Source organism: Carcharodon carcharias, chromosome 13, assembly GCF_017639515.1.
Source record: "Carcharodon carcharias isolate sCarCar2 chromosome 13, sCarCar2.pri, whole genome shotgun sequence".
NCBI classification, from domain to species: domain Eukaryota; kingdom Metazoa; phylum Chordata; class Chondrichthyes; order Lamniformes; family Lamnidae; genus Carcharodon; species Carcharodon carcharias.
In genome coordinates this window covers 19,647,728-19,675,466 of record NC_054479.1, presented here as the reverse complement: position 1 = coordinate 19,675,466, position 27,739 = coordinate 19,647,728, and the positions used below count along the sequence as shown (strand labels likewise).

At 40.9% G+C, this 27,739-nt stretch overlaps 1 protein-coding gene across 1 annotated transcript in view; it reads right to left on the bottom strand.

The window, feature by feature from the left end:
* The window catches only part of LOC121285648 (sodium- and chloride-dependent GABA transporter 1-like), a 74,477-nt gene that overhangs the window by 1,379 nt on the left and 45,359 nt on the right, over positions 1 to 27,739 (bottom strand). Inside the window, exons 3-12 of the mRNA XM_041202306.1 lie at positions 20,947 to 21,157; positions 18,140 to 18,272; positions 16,657 to 16,791; positions 14,363 to 14,466; positions 10,985 to 11,109; positions 10,306 to 10,418; positions 7,711 to 7,851; positions 6,927 to 7,026; positions 5,221 to 5,321; positions 690 to 860 (exon numbers count right to left, since the gene is read on the bottom strand). Of these exons, the coding sequence (XP_041058240.1) occupies positions 690 to 860; positions 5,221 to 5,321; positions 6,927 to 7,026; positions 7,711 to 7,851; positions 10,306 to 10,418; positions 10,985 to 11,109; positions 14,363 to 14,466; positions 16,657 to 16,791; positions 18,140 to 18,272; positions 20,947 to 21,157 (1,334 nt within the window). The remainder of the gene's footprint in view (positions 1 to 689; positions 861 to 5,220; positions 5,322 to 6,926; positions 7,027 to 7,710; positions 7,852 to 10,305; positions 10,419 to 10,984; positions 11,110 to 14,362; positions 14,467 to 16,656; positions 16,792 to 18,139; positions 18,273 to 20,946; positions 21,158 to 27,739) is intronic.

The following is a 27,739-nucleotide window of genomic DNA, read 5'->3' as shown; positions in this document are numbered from 1 at the left end:
CTGGTTAAACTCCAGCAATGCCCCTGTGCACTCTTGGGGGCAATCTTGGCACTTGCCAACTTGAATGCAAACTATCTGGATGTGGGTTGAGTGGTGAGTGGACCTACGGGGAGAGAATCTGCATTCCATATCTGACAAACAGAATCTTTACCTGTGTGGAATTCTCACTATAACCTCATAAGCGTGGAGATGGACTTCTGCATGTGTTAAGTAGAAAAAAAACTTGTTACAGACAAATTTTAAAAAGCTATCCAGTTTCTCTGCCCATTATCTGAGAAGCCTGTTGCAAAGTGTATTATGAGTGGATTTCAATTGAGCACATGATCGTACTGTGTCCTTACAGGCAAATAATCTGCTTACAACCATTACCTATGCCTCCACATGAACGGCTACACTAGCTGGTTATGTCATTGCTTATGAGACTATACATGAATCACTGCCTCTTGGAGAGAGGGTAGCAAAAAGAGAAAATACAAGTCTTATGCAAGTCTAGTTTAAATATGTTGCTTTGTGTGTGTCATTTTAGTCTGTAGGGGGAAGGCGGATAAACTAATACTGCAATACTTTTATCACTGCAAGTGTTGGTTCAGTATCGTGCAAGATGGCAGAAACTGCAAGCTTTGAGCTTCATGGTAATAACTACATGCAATGCAATGAAACCACCTCTCCATTCTCCTTCCCCCTCTCACCTGAATAAATGAGCCTTTGTTAGTATATAGCGTGTGCAGAGCTCCAAGCGGGATCCAGATGATCGAACAGAGGGAGATAATCCAGCCAAGGCCCTCAGCCCAAGGTGGATAGGTGTATGTTTTACCATATCGGGCAGGGCTGTAATGGATTATGCTAGACACGAGGATAACCTGCAGGAAATCAACAAACAGGACATTAGAGGCTACTTGTCTCCAGACTATTGATTTAAAAAAAAAAGTTTGTGAATACCTCAATTTAATTTTAGAATTAATAGGTCATGTGAAATGCCCGCCACATCTTCAACTCCCCCACCTTTGAAAGTAGTGAGATGCTGGGCTAGTTCTACAGGTGCTACCTTATCCAAGTGGTCATTCTTCACATGCAAGTTATCCTTTCTTCCCAGCAGTCAGCTGGTAATCTGAATTTCCCCCTGTGCCCCTCACCCCTCTATGGAACACAAGGCCAGTTATGTCAGCATCACCACTGCTTCACTTATCAACTAACTAAGCTCAGACAGTGATCTATGTCGGCATCTTCCTGACCCATATGGTCCAGTCCACACCAAGCCATGCATTTACCTGAGAGTCAGAAGAGAGAGAACTTGTTCACACTTTAGAAAACAAGCGTTGCTATCAGGACTCCTTTAAAAAAACCTTAAAGAATAGTCAAATTTACAATCCTTTTTTGATAAAATAATAGTTTTTTTTCCTTCTCATTTGAATCATGAGTGCCAATAATATCACAGAGAAACAGGCCAGGAAGAGTTAGTGGATAAAGGAACATAAGTAACATAAATATTAATAAACCGTCATGTATTTACCATTGAAAGCCTCATAAGCAAAGGTGTCACATACACATCAGAAGATCCTAAGTTTGAGTAAATTGTCTGAGTAAACAGATTTCAGCTGGACCCACAGGTAGATTGGTATTACTGGTCTTAGTGGCCCTGGGCTAGAGAGAAGAAACCTTCCTGCTCACGTTCTTACTTCTGATTATTCAGCAATGTCTCCTGGAAAATGCATGTGTGGGTCTGGTAAGGACAGCCAGGGCTTGACTATGATGGCTTAGTGCCTGTCAAAGGTTATTGCCTGGCTATTCGGGCAAGATAGGGAAGGGGTAAGAGTCAGCACCTTCAAGAAAGGAAGCTAGAAAATTCTGAGTGTCTGGAAGGGAGTTGGTGGGAAGAGGAAGATGTTCATGCCACCATAATTTAGTTTCAACTATTTATACCGCGCACCCCCCCCCCCCCCCACCCCCAAACCTTAAACCAGCTTATATTTCACCCCTCTCCTATTTTTACTCAGTTCTGTTAAAGGGTCATGAGGACTTGAAACATCAACTTTGTTCTTCTCCGCCGATGCTGTCAGACCTGCTGAGTTTTTCCAGGTAATTCTGTTTTTGTTTTGGATTTCCAGCATCCGCAGTTTTTTGTTTTTTTTTATATATATATATATATATATATTTATAAGAGGTCTTCTTCAATAATTCCAAACCTCAATAAATTGTACATTATTTGCAATAAATTGATGAAAGAGAAAAAGACAGATTACAATTCAAATCATAAATCACTGAAGGGGATTTCCGCTTATCCACATATTAGAAACCTTGTGCCTTTGAGCAATTCCTGCATGCATAATTTACTTTCTGTTCCACTTGTTCATTGCACATAGGACAATATTTATAAATGGAGGCTGCCTATAGAAACTTGTTGCATTATAAATACACCATTCCCCAGTCTTTAGCTTTTATTGCAGATAAGTCAATATCCAACCAACTGTAATAAAAACAAAAAAACTGCGGATGCTGGAAATCCAAAACAAAAACAGAATTACCTGGAAAAACTCAGCAGGTCTGGCAGCATCGGCGGAGAAGAAAAGAGTTGACGTTTCGAGTCCTCATGACCCTTCGACAGAACTTGAGTTCGAGTCCAGGAAAGAGCTGAAATATAAGCTGGTTTAAGGTGTGTGTGAGTTTGCGTTGGGCTTCACTGGAACAATGCAGCAAGCCAAGGACAGACATGTGGGCAAGAGAGCAGGGTGGAGTGTTAAAATGGCAAGCGACAGGGAGGTTTGGGTCATTCTTGCGGACACACCTTAAACCAGCTTATATTTCAGCTCTTTCCTGGACTCGAACTCAAGTTCTGTCGAAGGGTCATGAGGACTCGAAACGTCAACTCTTTTCTTCTCCGCCGATGCTGCCAGACCTGCTGAGTTTTTCCAGGTAATTCTGTTTTTGTTTCCAACCAACTGTACTTGAGCTTCTTAAATTGTTATAAGATTTGTTTTAAGGTCATAAACATTTCTCTTAAAGATTATACATCTACTATATTTGCTGTCTATAAAATCATACTTTTTGTCACACTTGTCACCCTCCTTCAATTATAAACTCTCATGTCCATATCTTATTAAAATATGCATGTCCGAACAAACATTTCAGTGTTAATTCAATCCACATCTGTAGCACACCCAGTGATGCCTGCTCGATCAAGAATGAAATAAAAGTTTCCCATTGATGTGACAGTTTGTTAATTTTGATTGTCTGAGACACTTTGGGTAGAATTTAATGCCCCCCCGGAGGGGAGGAGAGCATTTAATCAGGTGGGAGGTTGCTGGATGGGGACCTTGCCTCTGACCCGATTATATCTGGGGCGGGAAGGCTCATGGACAGCCAAACTGCACCGCTGTCAATTGAGGCCCTTAAGTGGGCAATTAATGCTCACCTAAGGGCCTCATCCCATCTGGTGGGAAGCCCAAAAAGGCAAACCTGACAGTTTCCCGGGGGGGGGGACGACCCTTGTTCAAAAGCACTCATTGCCCACTGTGAGCCACCCCCCACTGCCCTTGCAGCCAACCAACTCCCCCACCCACACTGACCACCTATCCCATCCTCGCTCACCCATGACCTAGGTCCCTTGACGACCCCAGGCCTCTCCCTGGGTGCGTTGCCAGCAGCTGCTACCGCTCCCACTAGTGCTGCTGGCAAAGGACAGCTGTCATCTGCTGATTGGCCGGCAGCTCTCAGGAAGGTGGCATTTCTGCCCAAGGATTTTATCCCGGGGAGGCATGTTGCTGGCCACTTAAGTGCCTCAGAGACACTTAATATTGGCAAACCGTCCTCAAAGAAAGCAATGCAAGGCTCTCGCCAGCTCTCTACGGGCAGGCAAAACCCATTGCCTGCCCCTTTGGGTCTGCCTGTAGGTACAGGCCCTGACCACTGGGTGTCTCTGTGGTGCAGTTTTTAAAAAAAGTTTTTCAACTTTTCAGCCTGTCAATGAAGTAAAAGCAGCTAAGTGCCAATGCTTCCTTTACCCCTCCCCTGCCACCCTAGTCAAACATTTCGAGCCTCTGCTTCCTCTGAACTGCTGCTTCTGCTATCGGTTGCAGGCCTGTCCTGGCTCTGATGTGACCAGCGTCCATAGTTTCTTCTGCCATCAGTCTTGTATGATATTTCATCGTCCCTACCCTTCTTATCTGCTTTTGGTCTTGGATTCCCAATGTGATTGACCCACCTGATTCCCTGCTGCCTATCGCCCACTCACCCCTGAAAAAGAACCTTGTCAAGGTCTTCCTCCCTGTTTCGCTGCCTTGTAGCACGTATAGTATTTCACACTCAGGCGTTCTGGGTTCTGATGAGGGAAATGTCTAAATTGTCACTCCTATCCTCAGATGTTGCCCTTGACTCGCTGAATGATCCCATTTTCTATTTTTTTGTTTCAGTTTTCCAGGGTCCACAATATTTCGTCTCACTATCCAATATCCAATAATAGCTTCCTTTCCTGATGGGCTACTCTGAGGCCTAAAGAGGAACCTCACTCCCTTACTTTGACTTGAGCCCAAGGCCTTTTGTTTAAAAACATATAATATTTTTTAAAAAATAACAAAATTGTTCACTAACATTTCTCACATTGTGCCAGACTCAGAAAAATGTGAATCCAAAGTTGGTTGGGTTTCTGTCCCACTGATTTTTTTTTTGTATAGAAACAACTCTTTCAAGCAGCAGACCCATTCGGGAATAAAACTAGAGTCCTATGACATACATAAAACTACGAGTGCTGTTTTGTTATACAGCCGGGTGATGCATGCATTCCATGCCCGATTTAAATCGGCAGAAGAGTCACCACAGTGCTTTACGTTTAAAATTACTTTTTTGAGGCCAGGTGAAGCAAATGTGCTCCTCCAAATTCCAGAAAATAATGCGGATCTGTGCTGCCAAACACTTACTCTCCGGACCTACCATCTCCCGGCTCTGCGCTGGCCCGGAACCAGCAGACTGCAGCATGGTGCCCACGATGTGCCAGAGGCACTGTTATGAAAAAGAGTCTCCCGCTCGCCGCAGAGGGTGATGGGCAGGTGCACTCCAATGATCAGTCGCACGATAGTCAATTCTTTCCCTCTGTGTCATCAATAGTAAATTTCACACAGAACAATATCTCACAGGAATCCCTGTAGGTGAAGTAGTTTTAATTTCTCTCTGATTCAGCAGGAGACCCCCATGGGTGAGAAAAGTTATTAGAAGAAGTTAGTTACTCACTGTGACAAGCAGTGGAGAAGCAATCCGCCAGCACAGTTTGAAAAAGAGATTTGGAGGAGACCCCACCATTTCCTTGTAGTTGGCAGACAATCTACGGACACCTGTAATGGGATCAAACATAGGGCCCGATGAGTTGTTGTTCTATAAACAGATCTTGTCTTATAAACAGTATCTTGCCTTAAAAAGGATGTGTATAGTCAACTCAATTTTGACATAAGCCTAAACATTGTTAAAACCACTGTTGCTCAGTCAGTCACTGATTGTTATCCTGTTTAACCAGTAGAATGGTTGGTTCGAGGAAGCCTGGTGCCAGACATCATCTCCCCCCTGCCCCGAGAATGTTCTTGTCATTTGATCTTGCAAAGTTCTACTCATCTGACACCATGAACTGAGATAATGAATTGTAAGCAGTAAACCTCATTTCAAATCATATGAAGGGGAGGGTGAGAACCAAATTTCCCCACTCCCAGGCTGCCTCAAAACACAAATTCTGAAACTTAAAGTAGGGGGCAGAGGGAAACAGTACAAAGCACACAGATCTCTCTCTCTTAACTGCTATTTCAATCTATGAAGTGTTAAGAGACACTTTGTGATATTGAAGAAATATCAGTCATGGAGCAGAAGTTGGGAGAAAAATTAGGAGAGAAGAGGTGATTTAATCATGTTCAATAACAGGTTTTGAATGAGGGGAGTATATGACATTCCAGCTGCAGTCTTAATGGCTGAAGACCAAAGTTCGCTCTAAGCTGTGCTAGTGCATGACTGCACAGCAATTAGGAACTTACTGCACAGTGCAACAAACTGACAGTGCACAGCAAACAGATTTTAGAGGGAACATTGTTGAAAACTGGGCCACTGATTTGGATTAAGAGAAAGGACCAACACTCAGAAAAGTTAGGGTGTGAGTTGGAGCTGAAGGATATTCCATAGATGGTGGGGTGGGGGGGTGGGTAAATGAGGCCATTCATGGATTTATGGACAGCTGAATTTTGAAATAAAATAGTTTATTACAGGATGATTAACCATGTACAGATTTTGTTGCAACAACAAAATTCTTCATGTGACTGAATATCACGAGATTGTTTATTTATTTTTCCATTTACAAAGTTCTGATCGTGCGTAACAGATTTTGCATAAATGACATTGGACTTTTCCCTTGAAATAAACAGTTCCTTACAAGTTGTGGACGTAATGCAAAGATCATGGTTAGAATTCATTATGTGACTGCACTTGTGAAATAGCCCATGGAAAACAGGAGGAACTACATAAAAGAACGAATGAAAGAAAAAGAAGGCTTGCAATTATATAATACTTTTCACGACCATTGGACATCTCAAAGTGCTTCGTCGCTAATGAAGTACTTTTGAATTGTCGTCACTGTTAACATAGGAAATTTGAAAATATAGTGTGTATTTGGGATTTTGAATCTTGGGAAGATAAAGTATCCATTGCTGGTTCCAAGTTAATAAAAAGTTCATTTGTAATTGATCTGCAGTCTTTGCACTGATAACTTAGCTCATCAGTGTTATTGTAAGACTGCTTCAGGCAGAGTAAAGAAGCAACAGGGCAAAGAAATGAAAGTGGATAGGGTAGAGGAAACGAACTGGACAAAGTAAAGGAAGGGGAACAACTTGCACAACAGGAAGATAAGGACAGAGCACAGCAGCAGTCAAATAAATGTTGGCGAGACAAAATGAAAACTGTACCATAAAAGCAACAAATGGCCACAACTTCAAAGAAAGCCAGGAACATGAGAGAGACGACAGCTGTGTAATGATCCATCAGCTGGAATAAATAAATTCCACCCTTGAAAAAAAAACGCAGAAGTTAATTAACTCTAGCTTTACACAGTGGACACATCTCATTCTTAAAAAAAGTCCTGAAGATCTAAAGGATACAATATAGTAATAGAAGAAAAATCTGCAAATACAAAACAAGTTCATCAAAATCTGAAAAGGCGAAGTTGCTTGGGTGTAGATCTGTCCTGATGCATTTACTGGACTTAGTTCAGATTTCCGGTATTTACTGTTTCTAACTTTTAACCTATACTGTAAAATAGCGGTAAAACTTGATCATCATGCATCAACCTAACCCCAAGATCCTATTTGGAAATTTACAGTGAATGTTGACAATGCAGTTCCCCAGAGGCTCATCACAATTTGTTATGGCAATGGTCTGTACAGAGTAGGAACCTCCCAGGTCTAATTCCTGGTTGGTGCTGAACTAGCTGATCTTAGGAAATTCTGCCTTCCATATAACCAGCACAGGACAGACCATAGCATGCAATAAATACAAATGCTAAGTTACAGTTCATGAGCTACGCTAGTGTTTAACTAGTTATCGATCTCTCTGCTTACGATCATTGACTACATTGTTTACCCAAACTAGAGTATTATATGGTTATGCCTTCCTGCTCGATAAAGATCATGTACATCAGTGATTTCTGTATGTGTCTGCTTAAAATGTCACAGCAAAAAGAATTGAGGGTACCTGGGTGATGTTGGGAATCCCGAGCATAAAAGCAATAAAACAGACGACAAGAACCACAATCTCTTTGCATTTAAGGAATTGAAGCAGGTTCTTTCCCCAGGTATCCATCAGACTTGTTACCATCACCTCCACCATGGCAAACTACAAGATGGAAAAGGAGGATGAAACAAAATCACAAAGGTAGAACCAGTCTGGCCACCATCAGAAACATTTGCTGCAAAGCTATTTACTACAGGAGGAGCCTGCGCTTCATTTAAAGAGTCTGCCGAGTCATAGAATCATGGAAATTTACAGCACAAAAGGAGGCCATTCAGCCCACCATGTTTGTACCCATTGAAAAGAACTATCCATCCTACTCCCACTTTCCAGCACTAGATCTATAGCCTTGACCCATCTGCTAAAGGATACGGGTCCTTCTTACTTACTCTATTTGGGCCCCTCAAATTTATATACCTTGATTAAATCTCCCTTCCACCTGCTCCATTCCAAGAAGACAACCCCAGCCTAACCAATCTTTATTTATAGCTAAAATGTTCCAGTCCTGGTAACATCCTCATAAATCTCCTCTGTACTCTTTCTGATGTGCAAGGACATCTTTCCTGTAATGTGGTGACCAGAGCTGTACACAATATTCCAGCTGTCACCTAACTAGTGCTTTATACATTCCAGCATAACTTCCCTAAGCTTATTTTCAATACCTCAGCTAATAAATGGAAGGATCCTGCATGCCTACTTGACTCCCTTATCGATTTGTCCAGCTACTTTCAAGGATCTATGACACGCACTTCAAGGTTCCTCTGTTCTCTACAACTTGTTGTGTAATCCTTTGCCTTGATTTCCCTCCCTCAATGCATTACCACACACTTCTCTGGATTCAATTCCATTACCACTTTTCTGCCCACCTGACCAGTCCATTGATATTGTCCTGAAAGCGACAGCTTTGTTTCTCATCATTAACCATGTGGCCAATTCTTTGATTGGCTCTCTTCCAGCTATCAAAATCCACTCAATTTCAGCTGCACAATCCCGACACCGTGTTCCCAGCAGTGGATGAAACGGCTGCTGCTCTCAAGTCTTTATACACAAAGGATGACATCAGAGCTTACATGACTACGGCAAGCCAATGGAAAGCCATAGTGCACAAAGGCACTCTGCCAAACATGGGCCTGAAAAGCCAATTTCAGATTTGCGGAATGTCAAATTTCTCCATAAGGGTAAAAATTATTTTTTTCCCCAAAAAAGTGTAAATTTGTCTTTATTTTAACTTCTAACTTATTACAATAATTTATTTCACAATTTGAAAATTTAAATTAAAAGTGAAGAACATTAAATGTCTCGAACTTCCAGGTTTACTGTGGAAAGAATTTTGCCCTTGGTTGGTGGGTGGGCAGCCGACCCCCGCCACCGAAATGGGGCCCACCATTTTGAGTGGGTGGGCCAATTAAGGTCTGTCCGATGGGAAGCGCTATGCGCTTCCTGTGTGGGGGCAGGGGGATTGGGGGGGTGGGGGTGGAGGGAATCCCCAACTGTCAAAGTGTGCTCTTTCGTGCATGCGCGCAAACAAGCGCACTGCTCCCTGAGGCAAAGTGCTGTCTCAGGGAGTTTACTGTCAGGTAAGAAAAGTCAAAAAATAGAGAAGTTTTAAAATGAACATGTCCCCCTCATGTGACAATGTCACACGAGATGCGACATGTTAATAAGAAACACAAAGTTTATTAAATTTTTAAAAAATGGACATGAAACTTCATCCCGCCAGTGGATGAAGTTTCATGAATAATCTGGAGCCCTCTGGGGCTCCTGGCCTGCCCGCCAGCCTTAAGCTTGGACGGGCAGGGTCTTTAATTATCTTAACTAGCCTGTCAGTGGCCTTAATTGGCCATTGGCAGGTCGGCGGGTGGACAGCTGATTTCGCTGTCCGGCCCCCTTCCTGAAGATTTAAGTGGACCGGGATGACGTCGGGGGTTCCTCCCAATGTCATCCCGTGTCATTTTCCCCTCGGCAAGTGGGCCCCACCCCCAAATCGCCGAGGGGAAAATCCTGGTGTGAGGCTATTTCAGTGCATTTAGCTGCCTATCTGCTTGCTGACATCGCTGTTGCTGCATGACAAGAAATACCCTTCACGAAGTGCCAGATTTAAACTAACATTGAGAAAGGGGAAAACCACACCATAAAGATTGCTAGAGATTTGTAGGCAGCTTCCTTTAGAACAACGACAAGTATCCTTGCTTTGTCACTGATCACAAAATCTGGGTCATTATTCTGACATAATAGGGGTGCTTCTGTAACTGAAACTGCAGACAATTACAAGTTTTTTTTTATTCATTCAAGGGATGTGGGCTTTGCTGGCTAGGCCAGCATTTATTGCCCATCCCTAATTGCCCTCGAGAAGGTAGTGGTGAGCTTCCTTCTTGAATTGTTGCAGTCCATGTGGTGTGGGTACACTCACAGTGCTGTTAGGGAGTTCCAGGATTTTGAACCGGTACTGCAATACGTCCAATTGCATTCTGAATGTTGTTACTCTCCCTGCCCTTCCTTGCACTGGCTGTACAGCTCTGAGCTCTTCTGTCAGCTGTCTGGTCACATTTAGCTTCTTACCTGGCTATCCACACCTAAGCAGAGAAGCATGAAGAAGAACAGTGAGGCCCACATCGGTGCAATGGGCATGGTAACAAATGCTTCTGGGTAAACAACAAACACCAGTCCTGGGCCTGAGTAAGGGAATAAGGCATGAAAGTACATTAATCAGAACATTGTCCAACAGACATTAGACAACAATATGTGACTGCTAAGTCTTCTGCTAGTTCTCATTCTAGCCTCAAAGTGACCTGGTTAAAGAAGGATGAGCCTGCACTTCATTTAAAGACTCATTTAAAGACTCCATGCTTGCCCTAGAGCCCACTGGGTAAAGTAGGACAGCAACTCCACTTTTTCCTCCGAGGTAAAAACAGCCAATTCTATTCCCCAGGTTGAATTAACATGCAGATGGTAACCACGCTGACAAACTCTCAGTGATAAAACTAAGTCTATAAGCCATGAAGTGTTTAAACAAAATACCAAAATAAAAGCAGCTGTTGTTTGATGGCTTATTTATTCATTCAAGAATTTTTCAGGAACTGGCATAAATCACTAACTAACTGCTCAACAAAGCTTATATTACTATAAATCATTTCTAATTGGACAGGAAAAAATAGGAACAATTGCAATTTCAATGTCTTACTAGAAAGTTTCACCGTGTTCTAAGGGAGTTCCCCCAATACCCCTAGATAAAACCTACCATCAGTGGCAATGTCCTCAACAGGCAGGTTGTGCTGGTGGCCCATGTACCCAATTGCAGAGAAAACCACAAATCCTGCAAAAATACTTGTGGCTGAATTTGTCACTGCAACAATGAGAGTATCTCTAGGAAGAGGGAAGAAAACAAAGATGTGTAAGCATAAAAATTCGCAAGGCATAGAAACAAAACATCGTGAAAAAATAATTTGAAATCCAGTTCCAAAGGCAATTTAAGTCAGAGGTTAGCTAAATACGGTCACAAATTAAGCAAGTGTTTATGCCCCTCCCATTAGGACACTATTTCAGGGAGAAAAAATGGAGTATAAATTAACACTCCATTGACAGGGAAATGATGCATTTCGGTTCGATATGTTCTCTTTACCCTTCCTCTCCTGAAGCCAAGGTAGAAATTTATCCTGGCTCTTTCAAAGAAAAGGTTGGTTTTAATAAGAATCTTTATCGTCCGAGGGATCTTGCGTCATTACTAAATATTTTACTCTCCACGAGTAAGAGAACTTTATTCCTGCACTATTGATCCCATTTACTGGTCATGGATTGACAATGTAGGTATTCGTACAGTATATATCACAGCAGATGCTTCCCCACAGGCTGCAAACAAAACATATAAAAAGATTTCAAATAGTGAATCATATGAATTTCAATTAATATAGAACCTTTAAGAACTTCACAGCATCCTAAAGCACCTCACAGTCAATGAAATACATTTGAAACGTAGTCACTATTGTAATGCTGGGGGAGGCAGTGGGCAGGGGGCGACTGTGCAGGGCGAGGCAGTGGTTGCAAGATGCATTCAAAGACAAATTACTGGGAAGAAGAATTTCAGAGCAAGAGATTTCAGGGGGAACTGGAATTCAGCTGTATAAAGCTCTGGTTAGGCTGTATCTGGCGTACTGCAGATTCACCTGAACAACATCAGAGCTTAAAGGGTTTAACTGAGGACAGGTTGCTTAGGCCACGCTTGTATTCCTTTGAATATAGAAGATAAAAGATAGTTATAATGCAAGTGTTTAGGATGATTATAGGATTTGATAAAGTAGATAGAGAAAAGCTATTTACTCTGGTTGGGGAATCCAGAACAATGGGCATAATCTTAAAACTGGAGCTAGGCCATTCAGGGGTGAAGTCAGGAAGCACTTCTTCACACAAAGGATACTGCCAATTCATTTTGTTTTAAACATAACTGAATCTACAATCCTTTTCGTCAAGAAAAATATCTGAAAAAAAATGTAGCACCTCCTCCCTTGATTATGACATGGCAGATGGCATGTACCAGGCAGATCAAATCCACAAAGGAAACTTGATCATGGAATCACAACTGTTTTGCAATTTGTATTTTATTTCGAGATGCATGCCCTGAATTCAGAAGTAATAAGACTACCACGACTTCGGAGGTTTTTTAGAAAACTAAATCAAACATTTATTAACAAAAGATTTCAAGTACATACATAGGTCTATAAATTACTACTATAATAACTTCTAACACCCCTAATTAATCTGGCTTCCAGTTACACCCGCATTAAGGCAACAATAAAAACAAATAAATTTAAACAGACCCAGGAAAAGCAACATAATACCATGGTTAGGAGACTTCAAAGTGAGTTTTCACAGCTTCGGTTTCTGTAGACAGCAATTTGATGCACAGAGGTTGGAAGCTTTTCACATTTGTGTTAGATCTTAGAATGCTTTTCCCTCTTACACATAGCCTTCTCTCCTTTATACCTGTTTTCTCTTTTTAATACAAATTCTATTGTTCCAACATGTCTTTGGAACTTTACCTTTCTCAAAATATAAATCTTTCATAGTGCTCATATTATCAGTAATCTTTGGGAAAAATAAACACAGTTTGGCTTATCTTCATCTGGCCAGGTGTAACATCCTACCATCTCTTTGAAATTCAAACTACTCTGGTTTATCTAAATATGCAAATTTTCCTTACACCTCACATACTAAAATTTCAGCCATATTTACATATTTAGCATTTCAAACCTAGCTTCTTGTTGATGACTCAAAGCCTCTGGACCAGCTGTCTCCAAATCAATTAACCCCCCCCCCCACAAACATACAGAGAAACTATCCAAACCCCACTATTAACCTACTTTTACAATAAATCACAATAATATCATGAGAATTGGTATATTTTCATGACGCCTTGCTCATTCTATCAAATTCATAATTATGACATGGCAGATGATGTGTGCCAGGCAGATCAACTCCACAAAGGAAACTTGATCATGCTGTCACAACGGTTTTGCAATTTGTATTTATTTCAAGATGCGTGCCCTGAATGCACAAGTAATAAGTCCACCAAGACTTCAGAGATTTTTTTAAAAAGTAAATTAAAATATTTATTAACAAAAAGAGATTTCAAGCACACATAGAACTACAAATTACGACTATAATAACTCCTCAAATCCCTAATTAACCTGGCTCCCAGTTACACCCCCTTTAAGGCAATGGTCCAAAAATAGATTTTAGATTTTAAATAAATCCAGAAAATTAACACAATACCCTGGACATTGGAATTCAAAATGGCTCTCTCCAGCTTCGGTTCTGTAGGCAGCAGGTTTATGCACAAATGCTGGAGGCTTCTCGCCCTTCTGTTAGATTTTACAATGCTTTCCCCCGACACACAGCCTCACTCTCCTTCATATATGCTTCTCCCCTTTCAATATGTAAATTCCATTGTTCCCATATGTCTCTGGAACTTTGCCTTTCTCATAATATAAATCTTTTCATGTTGCCACTATATATTGTCAGTAACCCCTTGAGAAAAAGAAACACATTCCTTAACTTGCTTGTCTAGCTATTTGTAAACAGACTTGAGATCCCTTTGAAAACCAATTCTCCCTTCATCTATCTAAAAATGCAAATTTTCTTTATACCTTACATGCTAAGACCCCGGCCATATTTACTCATTAGCATATTAAAGACATTTCTATGCCTCACTTCTTTTGATAACTTCAACTTGCAGTCTGCTTGGCTACAAAATATAATTTAAAATCACACACACACACACCACACAGACAGACCTAACTATTTACCCCAATAAACCAGAAAAATATTATGAAAATTATTAAACCTTTGTGACACTCACACATGGATACAGTTCCTTATATCCCAGCTTGCTTTAACTACTTGGTCCAAGCAGTCATGGTTTTTTATTTTTTCATGAGATGAGAGCGTCGCTGGCAAGGCCAGCATTTGTTGTTCATCCTTAATTTCCCTTGTGTGAACTCCACATAAACATGAAGTTTAAAGGCTTTTTTAACCTCCATTTTGTTGTGCAATAAGGTCTGATGGTGCTCTCAACACACAATGCCACTATACTTTAAAAATAAAACAGAAATTAAATTCTTACTTGAGAATATTGTTATTAAATTTGTTGTAACTGGCCATAGACCACATGGTGCCAAATCCAATTCCAATGGAGTTAAAAATCTGTGCAGCAGCATTCACCCATACCTACGGTAAGAATGAACGCATTTAAAATTAACACACACAATAAACTGCATTTTACTTGTAATCTGTTGAGAAAGTCAGCAGAACCCGTGCATCTGTCACAAATCATTAGCAAAATATTGCAGATGCTGGAGATCTGAAATACGAACAGAAAATGCTAGAAACACTCTGCTACAACTGTACAGGGCATTGACCACACATAGGGCAGAATCTTCTGGTCGATGTGCAGGGGCAAGCCCCGCAGGCCGGTGCGCAAAGTGACGTTGGGCATGCATCCTGACATCAACCTGCGTCATTCCGATCTTTCAGTTCAGCGGGCACGCACAAGAGTCAGCTGCTCGCCTGTCGAACTGTCAAAGGCCTGTTAAGGCCATTGATCGCCTAATTAAAGTCATTGTCAGGGCTGCCCGTCCAACTTAAAGTCGGGGGGGCAGGCAAAGAGCCCAGGCGGCCTCACATTTCTCATGAAATCTCATCTACAGGCGGGATAAGGTTTCATGAAGGGTTTATAAATTAAATAAAATTTTTAAATTAAAATTCATAACCATTTCCCAGCTCATGTGACACTGTCTGCGTAATTTCATTTCTTTATTTTAAATGTGTTTTGAGCTAAACTTAATCTCCGAGGCACAGAGCGTGTGACTCTCCCTCCATTTTCTGTTCGTACGTCATAAATCCACGTCTGCTTGGAAACAAACTTGGTCATCCACTGCTTTAATTCACAGAGGTTAGTATCAGTAATATCTGAATCAGAGTTTTAGAATCTTCTATCGGAAACCACGCACATTTCTTTGTCCCTTAAGCTTGTTATCTTTCACTCTTTTTCTATTGGACTCTCAGTTTCTATATCAATTTGTCTATCAACGAATTTTTAATTCATTTTCAGTCACTCTAAGAAAAATAGGCAGACCTTCAAAAAAAATGCACTTACTGGTGGAAAAGATCATTCCAAAAGGTTTTATCAGTAAATATGCACACATATTCAGAAATATTACTTTACCTGATCTCACATCTGGATATTTTTCCTATCAGTTTTGCTAACCAAGTGAACCACTGGGGACATTCACATTTTTTGGGGGGAGACTTTTCGCAGGAAAGACATTTCATGAGGCACAGGCTAAAGGATCCAGACTTATTTGTGTCTCTAAGTGCATGGGTTCTCTGATCTTCTGTCATCACTCCATCCTTGGTTACCCATCAAGAACATTGTCTGGACTCCAGCAGCCAACAGCCTTTATCATGTATCAAAATATTTAACCAATTTCAAAATGACCTCAACCACAAATCTTCTTGCTCTTGCCAAACCTCCTCTGATTTTGCTGCATCAAGGATAATAGTGATAGCATGGAAAGGATAATAGTGATAGCATGGAAAGGATAATAGTGATAGCATGGAAAAGGAATGGAGGACAGAGAGAGAAAGGCAACTCCTGGAAAATGATATCTAGTTTTATAGCAGAACGATCTAGAAACAAATAGATTCCCAGACTGAGGAAATCTGATAATGGTAATTATATTTTTGCTGGTTTAATTAGTTTACTACACATCCACACTAGAAATGAACAAAATTAGTCCAAACTCAAAATTGACACTAATGACAAAATGTTTAATAATAGTTGATAGATTTTAATAGAACAATGAAACAAATGAGTTCTTAAAATATTAAAATAAAACTTTCCACAGGATTTTACCCTCTTTAAAAGACAAAATCTGAACATAATTGCTTAAATTTTATTTTAAATATTCTTGTATAGTGAACAGCACTCTCCACTCAGGATCCTGTCATGAGTTTGACACTATGACAACTCAAATTTATTTGCCTTCCTTCTCTCCCCTAAGCCTTCTGGGTTTCACCTTATATAATCCAACTTTCCCTTCCTCAGAGTGGAAGGAGTCACCATAGTCAAAACCCTTTAAATCAGTCCACTTGTTGCCACCATTTTAACAATGAAGGCACAGTCCAAATCAGATTCGAAACTACTTCTGCCCCTTTTTCCAAGGAAAATAGTGCCAAATTGAAAGTCTATTCAAATAGATGGAGCTGGGGGATCCTATGCTTTTAGCAATATATGCAAAAATGGGTTATCTTTTACTATAAAATGACTGTGAATCATTGGATAACAGTCCTTCCCATTTGTACCGTCCAACTGCCCACTGCCCCCATGCAAAACCCAGTAACTATTCTGGCCATTACCTGGACTTCCAGCAACTTGCTCCACTTGGGGGTGAGGAAGAAGAGGATTCCATCCTTGGCTCCTGGCAGCTGCGCATTATTGATCAGTAGTATAATCAGGATGAGATATGGAAAAATGGCTGTAAAATACACCACCTGGGAAGGCAGAGAGTGAGAGATTAGTTGTACATAAATAAGAAATGACCAAAGAAGAACAGCTTTCTTTTTTAAACAAAGGGAAACACAGCTTAAAGACACATTTTTGTTCCTTTTTGCAATTCTTCTGATCAGACAATTAGTTCTCATCCATTTTCAACATGCTGTGCCAGCACAATGTGTTGGTTTATCAATTAGCACAGAGCAAATCGATCACACCCTATGATCCCTCCCTCACATCTGGAACTATTAATCCCAATTATTCCAGGGGGTAGGTGGCAGGAGAGGCTCAGCCGCAGTCCCCTGAACAATGGTAGAGGGAAAACATATTAAGGCCATTTCCCCCCCTGATGGATGGGCAAGTTTATTCAGAGTTTAGCTTAGCTAAAAGCACATAGAAGCTTCCAGGTCCAAGGCCTCGGTCTGAGCTGAGCTGATCTTTTATGCAGCAGCAGGAGAAAGCATCTATTAACTTGTGCACCAGTAGCACCAAGGCGTGGTAACCAATGTCAGCGTTTACAAATGCCTCCTCCGATCCCAGCACGAAGGAGTTTTAGATGTGGCTTGTAACCCTCTTCTTACTGCAAGAAGAACATCTTTGATATCAGGGACATTGTAAGGATAGCAGAGGAGGATAAGAGGCACGAATTAAGTGACTTTACATAGAACCATTGAATGTTTATTCATTGAAAGTACTGGACAATAAGCTTTGTCCTCTACTCTTTGGCTCCTGATCATTTTGTCCCCTTCCATGTGCTTCCCCCTTACTGTGCACTTTCTGCATGGTGCTGATGAAGGTCCTTCCTTTCCTCTCTCCCATCTTAGGGGTGGGGAATGGGAAGGGAGGAAAAGAGAAGTGTAGCCTTATCATCTAACGATATGTAGGAAAATCAAATAATTTATTATAACCTTGATGATTGCACATCTTCATGCAGGAAACAAATTTCTTCTTGAATCCCCCTCTTAAGTTTTTCTAATCTACCCTCTGCCATCTCTTCATAAAATACAAATAGAATTATTACCTGTGGGCAATCTGTATCCAAAGTCCACAGAGCTGGCTAAGTTTGTAGTAAAAGTCTTAACAGAATTTCTAGAGCACCGAACAGATAACAACTGATATTCAACTAAAGTAAAACCAATCTTCAGTCACAGCAAAGAAAATGGCTTCCTTAAAGTACTATCTACCTCAGGTACACTACTACACTGCTCATCCCAACATTTATATAGTGGGAAAATAGAGTGGAAAGTTTGGTTAAGCCACTTGGTCAAAAGTAAACATAACAGGACAGTCTCGTATCTGGAGTTAAGGAGGTTGGCACTATTACTGGGGATATCTTCTGCTACTTACCTTTCCAGTCGATTTCACTCCTTTGAATATACAGAAATATACAATGATCCAAGCCAACAGGAGTAGACCAAACAAATCCCAGCGTATGCTGCCGATCTCTTCAATCCCACTACTCATCTGCAACAACCTGTAACTGTACAAAAAGGAGTGAATGTCCAGGCTTTTCCTTTAAATTGAAGACTTCTTAGTTCTATAACATTTATTTCTCATTTTGGCAATGGTTTTGTACTTGTGTGTGGGCAGACAGTGGTCATCTGGAAATGGCTCTCTGCCCATGATCTACCATGAATTACCAATTTCAGTCACAGCGACAGAATGGCAGGGTTATACTTGCATTCACACTCTTTCTATTTCAAACCTTTAGGAGTAAAATAATTGAAGAGTCATATTGGGTTACTCCCACATGCAGCGTGATGTGCAATGTTAAAGCAACTCATCATGGATAAGCTGGTGCTTTCCCACCTGCCTGGCTGAGGATGGGAAGTGGCATGGGGGGGAATCTAGAAAAGGGACATGTTCAAAACAAGAATCTCTGCAGTACATGTCACAGGAAAGCTTAGCTATCCCATGGGTCCAGAGTTGGATATTAAAAACATTAAACTGTTATTTTACAATTCTTTTTTATATTAATTAATATGCCAACGGTGTACAACAGGCAATAACTATTATACATCACAAATCCAATTTGCTGTTACCGGCAGCAAGACCTGGACAAATTGCACCAGGATGCTAACAAACAAATCACCCATCTTCTATAGCCTAACACAATATCTGTAGTTCAGCAAACATTTGGTACTCCTAGTTTTGAGTCAAAACGTTGGGTATTCAAGTTCAATGGCAGAAACTTGAGCAGAAAATTTTAAGCTGACTTAAGGAGTGCAATATCGAAGAAGCTGTCTTTTGGATGAACCGTTAAACCAAGGCCCTGTTTGCACCCTCAGGTGGGCATAAAAAACCTCATGTCACTATGTCGAAGAAGAGCAGGATAATTCTCCCAGTGTCCTGGCCAATACTTATCCCTTGATATCAGTAAAATATATGTTATTTTGTTGTTATTAAATTGCGGTTTGCAGGAGCTTCCTGCATGTAAATTGGCTACTGGGTCTTGCTGCCGGTAACAGCAAATTGGATTTATGATGTATAATAGTTATTGCCTGCTGCACACCGTTGGCATATTAATTAATATAAAAAGAATTGTAAAATAACAGTTTAATGTTTTTAATATCCAACTCTGGACCCATGGGATAGCTAAGTGTTTCCTACACTGCAACAGTGATGAGACTTCAAAAGTAATCAATTGGCCGTAAAACACTTTGGGACATAATGATGTCGTGAAAGGCACTATTTAAATGCAAATCTTTCTTTCAAGAGTCACACAGCATTTGAAATTCAACCAAATGGTCTGGGACATTTTGGAGGCAGGAGAAGCTATTGTTGCTGCTATCCTAGAAGGATTTTTTTGGATTAATGAAAAATGCTAAGTACAGTGCATTGACTCTTGCATTCTTGTATAAGTACGTAAGCCTCCACTAGTACTGGTGCTCTAGCAATAATCTTAGAGAACAGGGAATCCAGTCTCAAATTTTCAAATGTTCACTTACTGTGGACTATCCTCATGAAATCCACTGGTCTTCCTGGATTTGGACTGTATTAAGCCTGGGACTGAGAGAAACGTTCTCCGTATTGTCAAGCAACTTTCCAGTTTTGGTTTTTGGCTTCATAACTGAAGACCTTGCAAACCTTGAGCATACAATGCTCTATAACTACTAGGAAGTTCAATAGTGAACTCACCTTCCATTTAAGAAAGGTGACAGAAAGAAACCAGGGAATTATAAACCAGTTAGCCCAACTCTTGTTGTCAGGAAATTATTAGAATCTATAATTATGGATAGAGTGAACACTTTAGAAAAATTCAGCTGATCGGTAAAAGCCTATTTGAATTTGTAAAGGGTAGTTCATTCCTGAACTTAATTGAATAGTTTTGAAGAAGTGACTAAAGTAGCGCACAGGGGAATATGGGTGTTATTTATGTGGACTTCCAAAAGGCACTTGATAAAGTCCATCATAAAAGACTGTTAGCTAAAATTGAAGCTCATGAAATTGAAGGCAAACTACTGATCTGGTTAGTAGAGTGTCTGAGTAGCAGGAGACAGAGATTGGGGATAACGTGTAGGTACTCTAATTGGCAGGATGTAACTAGTTGTGTCCTGCGAGGATCGGTGTTGGGGCTTCAACTATTCACTGTATTTATTGATGACTCTGATGACGAGATACAGAGCCATACATCCAAGTTTGCCAATGACAGAAAGATGGGTACCACTGTAAACAGTGTAAATGGAAGCGTAATGTTACCAAGAGATATTAATAGATTCAACAAACGGGCAATGGGTTACACTGTGCCAAATTGATTTGAATGTAGGCAAATGGGAGGCTGTCTACTTTGGACCTAAAAAGGATGGACAGAGTACTTTCCAAATGCTGAAATATGAGAAACAGTTTAGATCCAAAGAGACTTGATGGACCATGTACATCGATCATTAAAGTGTCATGTACAGGTACAGAAAATAATCAGAAAGGCTAAAGGAATGCTGGCCTTTACATTGAAAGGACTGGCCTTGGTTGCAGGGGTAGGGGAGGGGTGGGGTGACGTTGGGTGGTATGGGCAGAAAAAAAACATGGAAAATGTCTGAGCAGAAAAAAAAATATCTGAACAGATATTTATCACACATGGCCTATATACTATTACTTATTGAAATTGTCTGTAATCCAGACCATCAGGGACAATTTCCTTTCCTTGCTGTACTCACTCAAAAAATTGTTGACTGGCAGATCGAAGGTGAGAGGTGTTCCCAGGAAATCCATCAGAGCAGTTTTCCACAACGTTCCATGTGTTGTTGCAGCTTTGCCAGGGAAGCGATGATTGAAGTGAGTTGAACAGGTAGTATAGAGCCCAGGCGATAATAACATTGTAATAAGTACAGAGCATGAATGAAATCACAACCGTCGCCACGCCGACACCTGCATAGCAGCAAAGAAAGGACCATTAACGAGGAAGTACAGAAGGCAGTTTGCAAGATTAATACTTGTGACTTTAACTGACACAAAGTCAGTTTGAAGTTCCAATACGAAACCTTGTTGATAGATGAAAATCAATAGTTGAACCTAATTAACCATTTGAGGACTGTAGTAGCAGTTCTCCATCAAAATGTTATATAGGGAAAGCATTGTAAGCAATATAGTCTCCAAATAAAAATATTCAATTTCTCTCTTACATTCACCCCAAAAAGCTGGGATAGGGAAGGACTTAGGAAAGGTTTTTGAAATATCTAATGGGTGTTTCTATGCTACACAATTCATTCACGCCCAAGTTGAGTGGATAGGGAGGTTTATAGACACTGAAAAGATGTAGGAAAATGGCCATATATCCAACCCCTAAATAGAAATTTCAGAGTCCAGGTCATGGCATCATGGCCGCTTGAGAATAATCCTTCTGAATTGGTCCAATTCCATTGTAGGTTCAGGCCAATCAGATCATCAAAACTTGGTTCCTTTAGGACATGAAATATTCATTCATTACTGCAAAAAGTCCACCAAATCACAATGCCATTTTTCTTGTACACTATAAAATACAACCATCAAAAAAGTGGAGGAAGGGCCCAGACAGCAAACTGAAATATCCTGGAATAGTTACCACCAATTAGTGAAGACTTAAAATAATGCAGAACTCCAATTCATGGTGCATTAAACATCAACGGGTTTGCTCTACACAAGATTAGGCTCCTTCCTTATATGCTTCAACATGGTGTGAAAATTCAGCCAGGACAGAGTTTCTACCTCAAGATTTTTTTATAAATTACTTCTCACATTGTGGACATTGCTCACAAGGCCAACATTTATTGGTCATCCCTTCTTGCCTTCAGGAGGACGGACTTTCTTCCTAAGCCACAACTGTGGGATGCTAGAGCTCCCATAATGCTGTTAAGAAGAGAGTTCCAGGATTTTGACTCAGCAACGATGAAGGAATGGAGATACGCATTCAAGTCACTATTTATATAACTTGGAGGGGATAATCTTTTGTCATGCGTAGTCGTGCATCAGCCTTCCTTACCCTTTTAGGCGGTGGAAGGTGCAGGCTTAGGAGGTGCTGTGAAGAAGTCATGGCGGGTTGCTGCATTGCATCTTGTAGATAGTCAAGGTACACCAGCAGTGAACAGTTAGTCTAGAGCATAAAGCGGTAATCAAGCAAATGGCTTTGTCCTTTATGATTTGAGTTTTGAGTGTTTTTTGAAACTGCACATATTCAAGCAAGTGGAGAGTATTCCATCATACTTCAGACTTGTGCCTTCTGGGTGATGGAGGGGCTTTATGGAGTCATGAGATGAACCATTTGTCATAAAATACCCAACGTCCGATCTGTCCTAGTAGTCACAGCATTTATTTGGCTGGTCCAGTTGAGTTTCTGGCCAATAGTAACCCCCATGATGTTGATGGTGGGAGACTTAGCGATGTTAACACCTTTGAATCTCAAAGAGAAGTGGTTAGGCTCTCTCTTGGAGATCGTCATTGTCTGCCATTTTTGTGGAGCAAATCTTACTTGCCACCAATGAGCCTAAACCTGTTTGTTGTCCAGATCTTGCTGCATGGGCTGCTCCATTACCTGGTGAATTATGAATGGAGTGGAACACTATGCAAGCATCAAACAGCCCCAATTCCAAACTAATGATGGAGGGATAGCCACTGATGAAGCAACTGAAGATAGCTAGACCCAGGCTGGAATTTTCCAACCCCTCACGCCAGCAGGATCTTCCTGTCCCACCGATGTGAATGGAGATTTCAATGGCTCGCCGGCCTTACCCTGGGGGAGGGGGGGCAGGGCTGGAACATTCCAGCCCTAGTGTGCACGCTGAGGAACTTCTACAACAATGTCCTGGGCAACCACAACCAACTTCCTATCTGCCAGGTATCATTCTGTCAGTGGAGAGTCTTCCCTCATTCTTATTGGTGCCACACTGTCTAACACTCCCTTGCTGTCATGGACATCTCACCTCCAGAATTCAAATCATGTGTTCATGTCTTTACCAAGGCTGCAATGAGATTTTTGAAATGCAATGAGGTCTGAAGCCAAATGTTCCTATTGGAACCCAAACTGAGAATCAGTAAGCAGTTTTTAATGACTAAGTGACATTTGTTAGCACTGTTGATGACTCCTTCCTTCATTTTGCAGATGATCAGGAAAATGCTGATGGGGCGATAATTTGATTAGGGTGGATCTGACCTGCTGTTTGTGAACAGGACGTGCCCAGGCAATTTTGTACTGTACGGTAGATGTCAGTGCCTTAACTAGAACAGCTTAGCTAAGGGCATGGCTATTTCAGGAGCACAGGCCTTCAGCACCTCAGGCAGGATGTTATGCCCATTGTATTGCCTGTTTTTTGGAGCCACTGAGTGAATCAAATTGACTGACAACTGGTATACATGATGGTGAGGTCCACAGGAGATGGCAGAAGAGGATAATTCATTCAGCATTTTTGGCTCAAGGTGGTTGCAAATGTCTTTTTTTTGCACTTGCATGTTGGGCTCTGCCATTATTAAGGATGAGGATGTTCATGGAACCTCCTGTACCATTAATTGCTTAACTGTTCATCATTCATGGCTGGATGTGGCAGGGTTTCAGAGCTGTGACCCGATCTGGTATTTGTGGGTTTACTTAGCTCTGTCCATGGTAAGCTCTGTCCATGGTAAGCTCTGTCCATGGTATGCTGCTTTCGCTGTTTAGCACAAATGCAGTGCTGTGTTGTAGTTTCACTAGGTTGGCACTTTATTTTCAGGAACACCAGGTGCTCTTCTTGCATGCTCTTCTGCATTCCTCCTTGAACTAGCATTGGAATTTGGTTTCATGGTGAAGGAGGAGTGAGAGATATGCCAGGCCATGAAGTTACACATTGTGGTGGTGTACTATTATGTTGCTATGTTCAAATATTGAGCTGCTAGATCAGTTCTTAATATGTCCTACTCAGTACAGTAATGACACATTAAATGATGGAGGGTATCCAACGTGCAAAAACAGGATTTGGTTTCCATGAGGACGGTGTGGTGGTCACTCTTACCAATGCTGTTATGCACATACGCATCTGCAAGAGGCAGACTGGTGAGCAAGATTTCAAAAAGGTTATTCCTTTGTGTTGGTTTTCTCATCACATACTGGAAATAAAGTCTGGCAGCTATATCCTTAAGAATTTGGCCACTTCACTTAGCGGTGATACTATCGAGCCACTTGGTGATTGTCATTGAAGTGGGTCCCCAACTCTCCCAGCATCCCTAGATTATACTGCATGCACTTGCCACCCTCAGTACTTTGTCCAAATGGTGTTGAATACAATAGTGTTGATGGCTTGTCTATTGTTGTTGATGACAGTCTATGATTAGTTTCCAGTTCAATATAGGCTGTGCGCTCTCATGACTGGAAAGTCCACATAGGATATAAGATGCTAGATTGACCAAAAGACTGATCTTTCATAGGTTCCCTTTGGTTAACTGGATATGACTTATTCAAACATTTTTTAAATGCCATCTTTTGCCATATTTTCCTGTCACAAGTATTGTGCTCCCACATTGTAGTTGAGATGCCACATTTTTTGGGGGGAGTGGGGGTTGGTCTTTAGAAAATCGTGTGAACTGACAACAGCATTTTAACAAGATTCAACTCACCTTTTTGGTTAGTCTGGTATCAAATCAATCAAACAAGCTGGCCAGCCCATCTTAGCTTTGACTTTATTATCATTCTCTCAATGCCTGGCATACTTGTTCTTCTGAAGATCTCAGTATCTGGAATCTAGTGCCACCATCAAATTTTCATGATCTTTCTGAGGCAAACTAGGCAGAAGTGATCGAGTTTTCTCATGACAATCGTAAATGGTCCAGCTATTGCACACATACAAAGATGTCAGAACCACTGCCTTTGTAGGCCTTAGGTTTGGTTGTCAGTTTAATGTGCATTTTATTCAGTAACCTTAGAGCCTTCAAAAGCAATACTGGCTTTAAACTATCTGTATTTCACCTCATCAAGGAGCACATCACTTGACCTGGCGCTTCCTAGAAAGGCAGAGAACCTATCCACTGCAGTCACTGTGTGCAAATTGATGATACTAAAATTGGATGCTATAATATTGGATGGCACACAAGGTTTTCCAGGGGCAGGTTGGTATAATATTTTCATCTTCTTCAGGCAGATAATGAGACCAAATTTCTTACATCCTTGAGAAATGGTCAACAGTGACAAGCAGTCCTCTTCTGTATGGACAACAGGGGCACAAGTATCAGCAAGTAAGAGCTCCCAAACAAGTTCTTCAGGGATTTTAGTTTTGGACTGCAGGTTGTAGGGATTGTACAACTTGATATCATCCATCCAAAAATGAGGAGTGCTGATTCATCACTTGAAGGAGGGTGATAATTATCATACAGTTTCTCTGTTCATATTTGTCCTGAATCCATAAGACTACATTGGGTTCCAGAGTCAACTGCCAGGAGCTTCTTCCTACCCAACTGTACACCACTGCGTCCTCATATCTAGTGGGTTTGTCCTGCCTGTGGTAAAGGATAAACTGAGGAAAGGTGATGAAGTTGTACTTTAAGAAAAAAATGGGATGCCAAATGATTCTGCTGCCAATTTAACTGTTTCCTACAGCTCAGTAGCATCTGTGTGCCGAGGTATTAAAGTTGGATCTTAATTTCAGGTTTCGACAGTTACGAATGGTAGAATGGTATTTTCGGTGAAGAGTTCAAGGTGCAAAAATCAAACCTTCTTGTAAGTTTGCATTAGACCCCAATCTGAAACAGCCTAGTATCCCAGGGACCTAGAAGTGACATCTACCGACATTGCTCTGAAGCGCTGAAATTGAGAAAGGCAAAGGGATCAAAGACCATCCCTTTAATTCATTTTCTCCTGCTTTATCTGCTCAGAGGTACTCATACCTCAGAGTTTCTGCATGTCCTTTTCTCCTCTACTGGTGTTTTCCCCTCAGCTGTGATCGAGGATTATATCTGCCACCACCCCCATCTTCATTCCTTTTCTAACAGGGTTTCTGGTCTTTGCATCTGCCTCAAGTAATTTGCAACAATGTTACTCCCAGCACCAAGTCCATCATGTCTTCTCCTTAACTTTGCGAAGTGACTCCAGCTTCTATGACACCCTTCTTCATTAGACCCCTCCACTCACTATCAGCTGTGCTTTCTGAAGTCCTTTCACTTTTACAATGTTGAATCAACACTTCTCCATGTGCTTCTTCCCTCGCTTGGTCACCAAAAACACTTTCCACATAAGGCAGTGATCTACTTGCACCTTCTCCAAACTATTTTGCTATATATAGTACTGAATGTGTGGTCTTCTCAATGTTAAGTTAGCCAACTGAAGTTTTTATGGCCACTTTGCCAGCTCTGCTCAAGCATGATTCTGACCCACCTTTGGCCTACCAATGTAACGCTCCTTGATCTTACTCCAAACTCTATCATTATCCTACTCCTGGTGACTTTTAATCTGTTGGTCTGAATACTGACTAAAAATATTAAGACTTCTTGATTATTAATATTCCATTTATATTCTATCCTTCTCCCTTCCATTTATGAGTCATGATTTAGATAACCTTTGTATAGTCAATTTTTTTCTGCATTGCTTTTTTAGGTTAAATCCATTAGTTATTTGGGAAGAGTGATTTAGCACATCTGTACTCTCGGATTCTGCCTATTGTTCTCCACTCCTCTTGTTGGTCAATTCATTTGAAATAGTGGAGAATCCTACAAATTTAATGCTTCTTGCATGTGCCAAAGTAGACAAAAACTGCACATTTTGAAATTGAGAATGCCACTCCGAACTCAAAGGATTAAGTATCAGATGGAACAAAATTTAGAAAAAAATAGTTCCTGCTTCTCCTCTCATTCTGTCTGGTACTTTACATTTTAGAAATATTTTGCAACAGTTGGTCATTTCATCTTTCCAATCAAGAGTCATAAAAACTGGCCATGGAACAATTACCAGTTTGTTACTTTATGCAGGTGAATGTATAACATACTTAAATATTCACCCTTCCCATTTTCCAAATGGTAGCATAAAGACTCACTTTTAACCTAGGCTCCCTTAGTTTTTGAGCATCGAAAAGAATTCTAGATGAGAAACAGAAATATTTTCCAATACAATAAGCAACTTAATGAGAACCCAATCCCTGAGGCCTGGCAAAGACTCTGTAATGCATACCAAAGGTGCTGTTACAGTCAGCATCAGGGAATGGACTTCTTATAACTACTGACTTAAACTTAATTTTCTTTCTTTCTGGAAATGTAACTAGAATTTGCACATATGTGTAATCCAATAATTGCAATTGTGACCTCGCTGTCTGCATCCAGAGACAACACTCTGTGCTTCATTGTACAGTAACATAGAGTTGGTTGTAGGAGACAGATGTAAAGTAGCCTACCCTGAATGTGATGCATGCAATCAATGCAGACAGTGAGGTGACTATTGCAGATACACAGCAGTGTTATAATTCAATAATTGAAAAGGAAGCATTTTTTCAGTAAGAACGCCATTAGTTGCTGATGTTACAATCC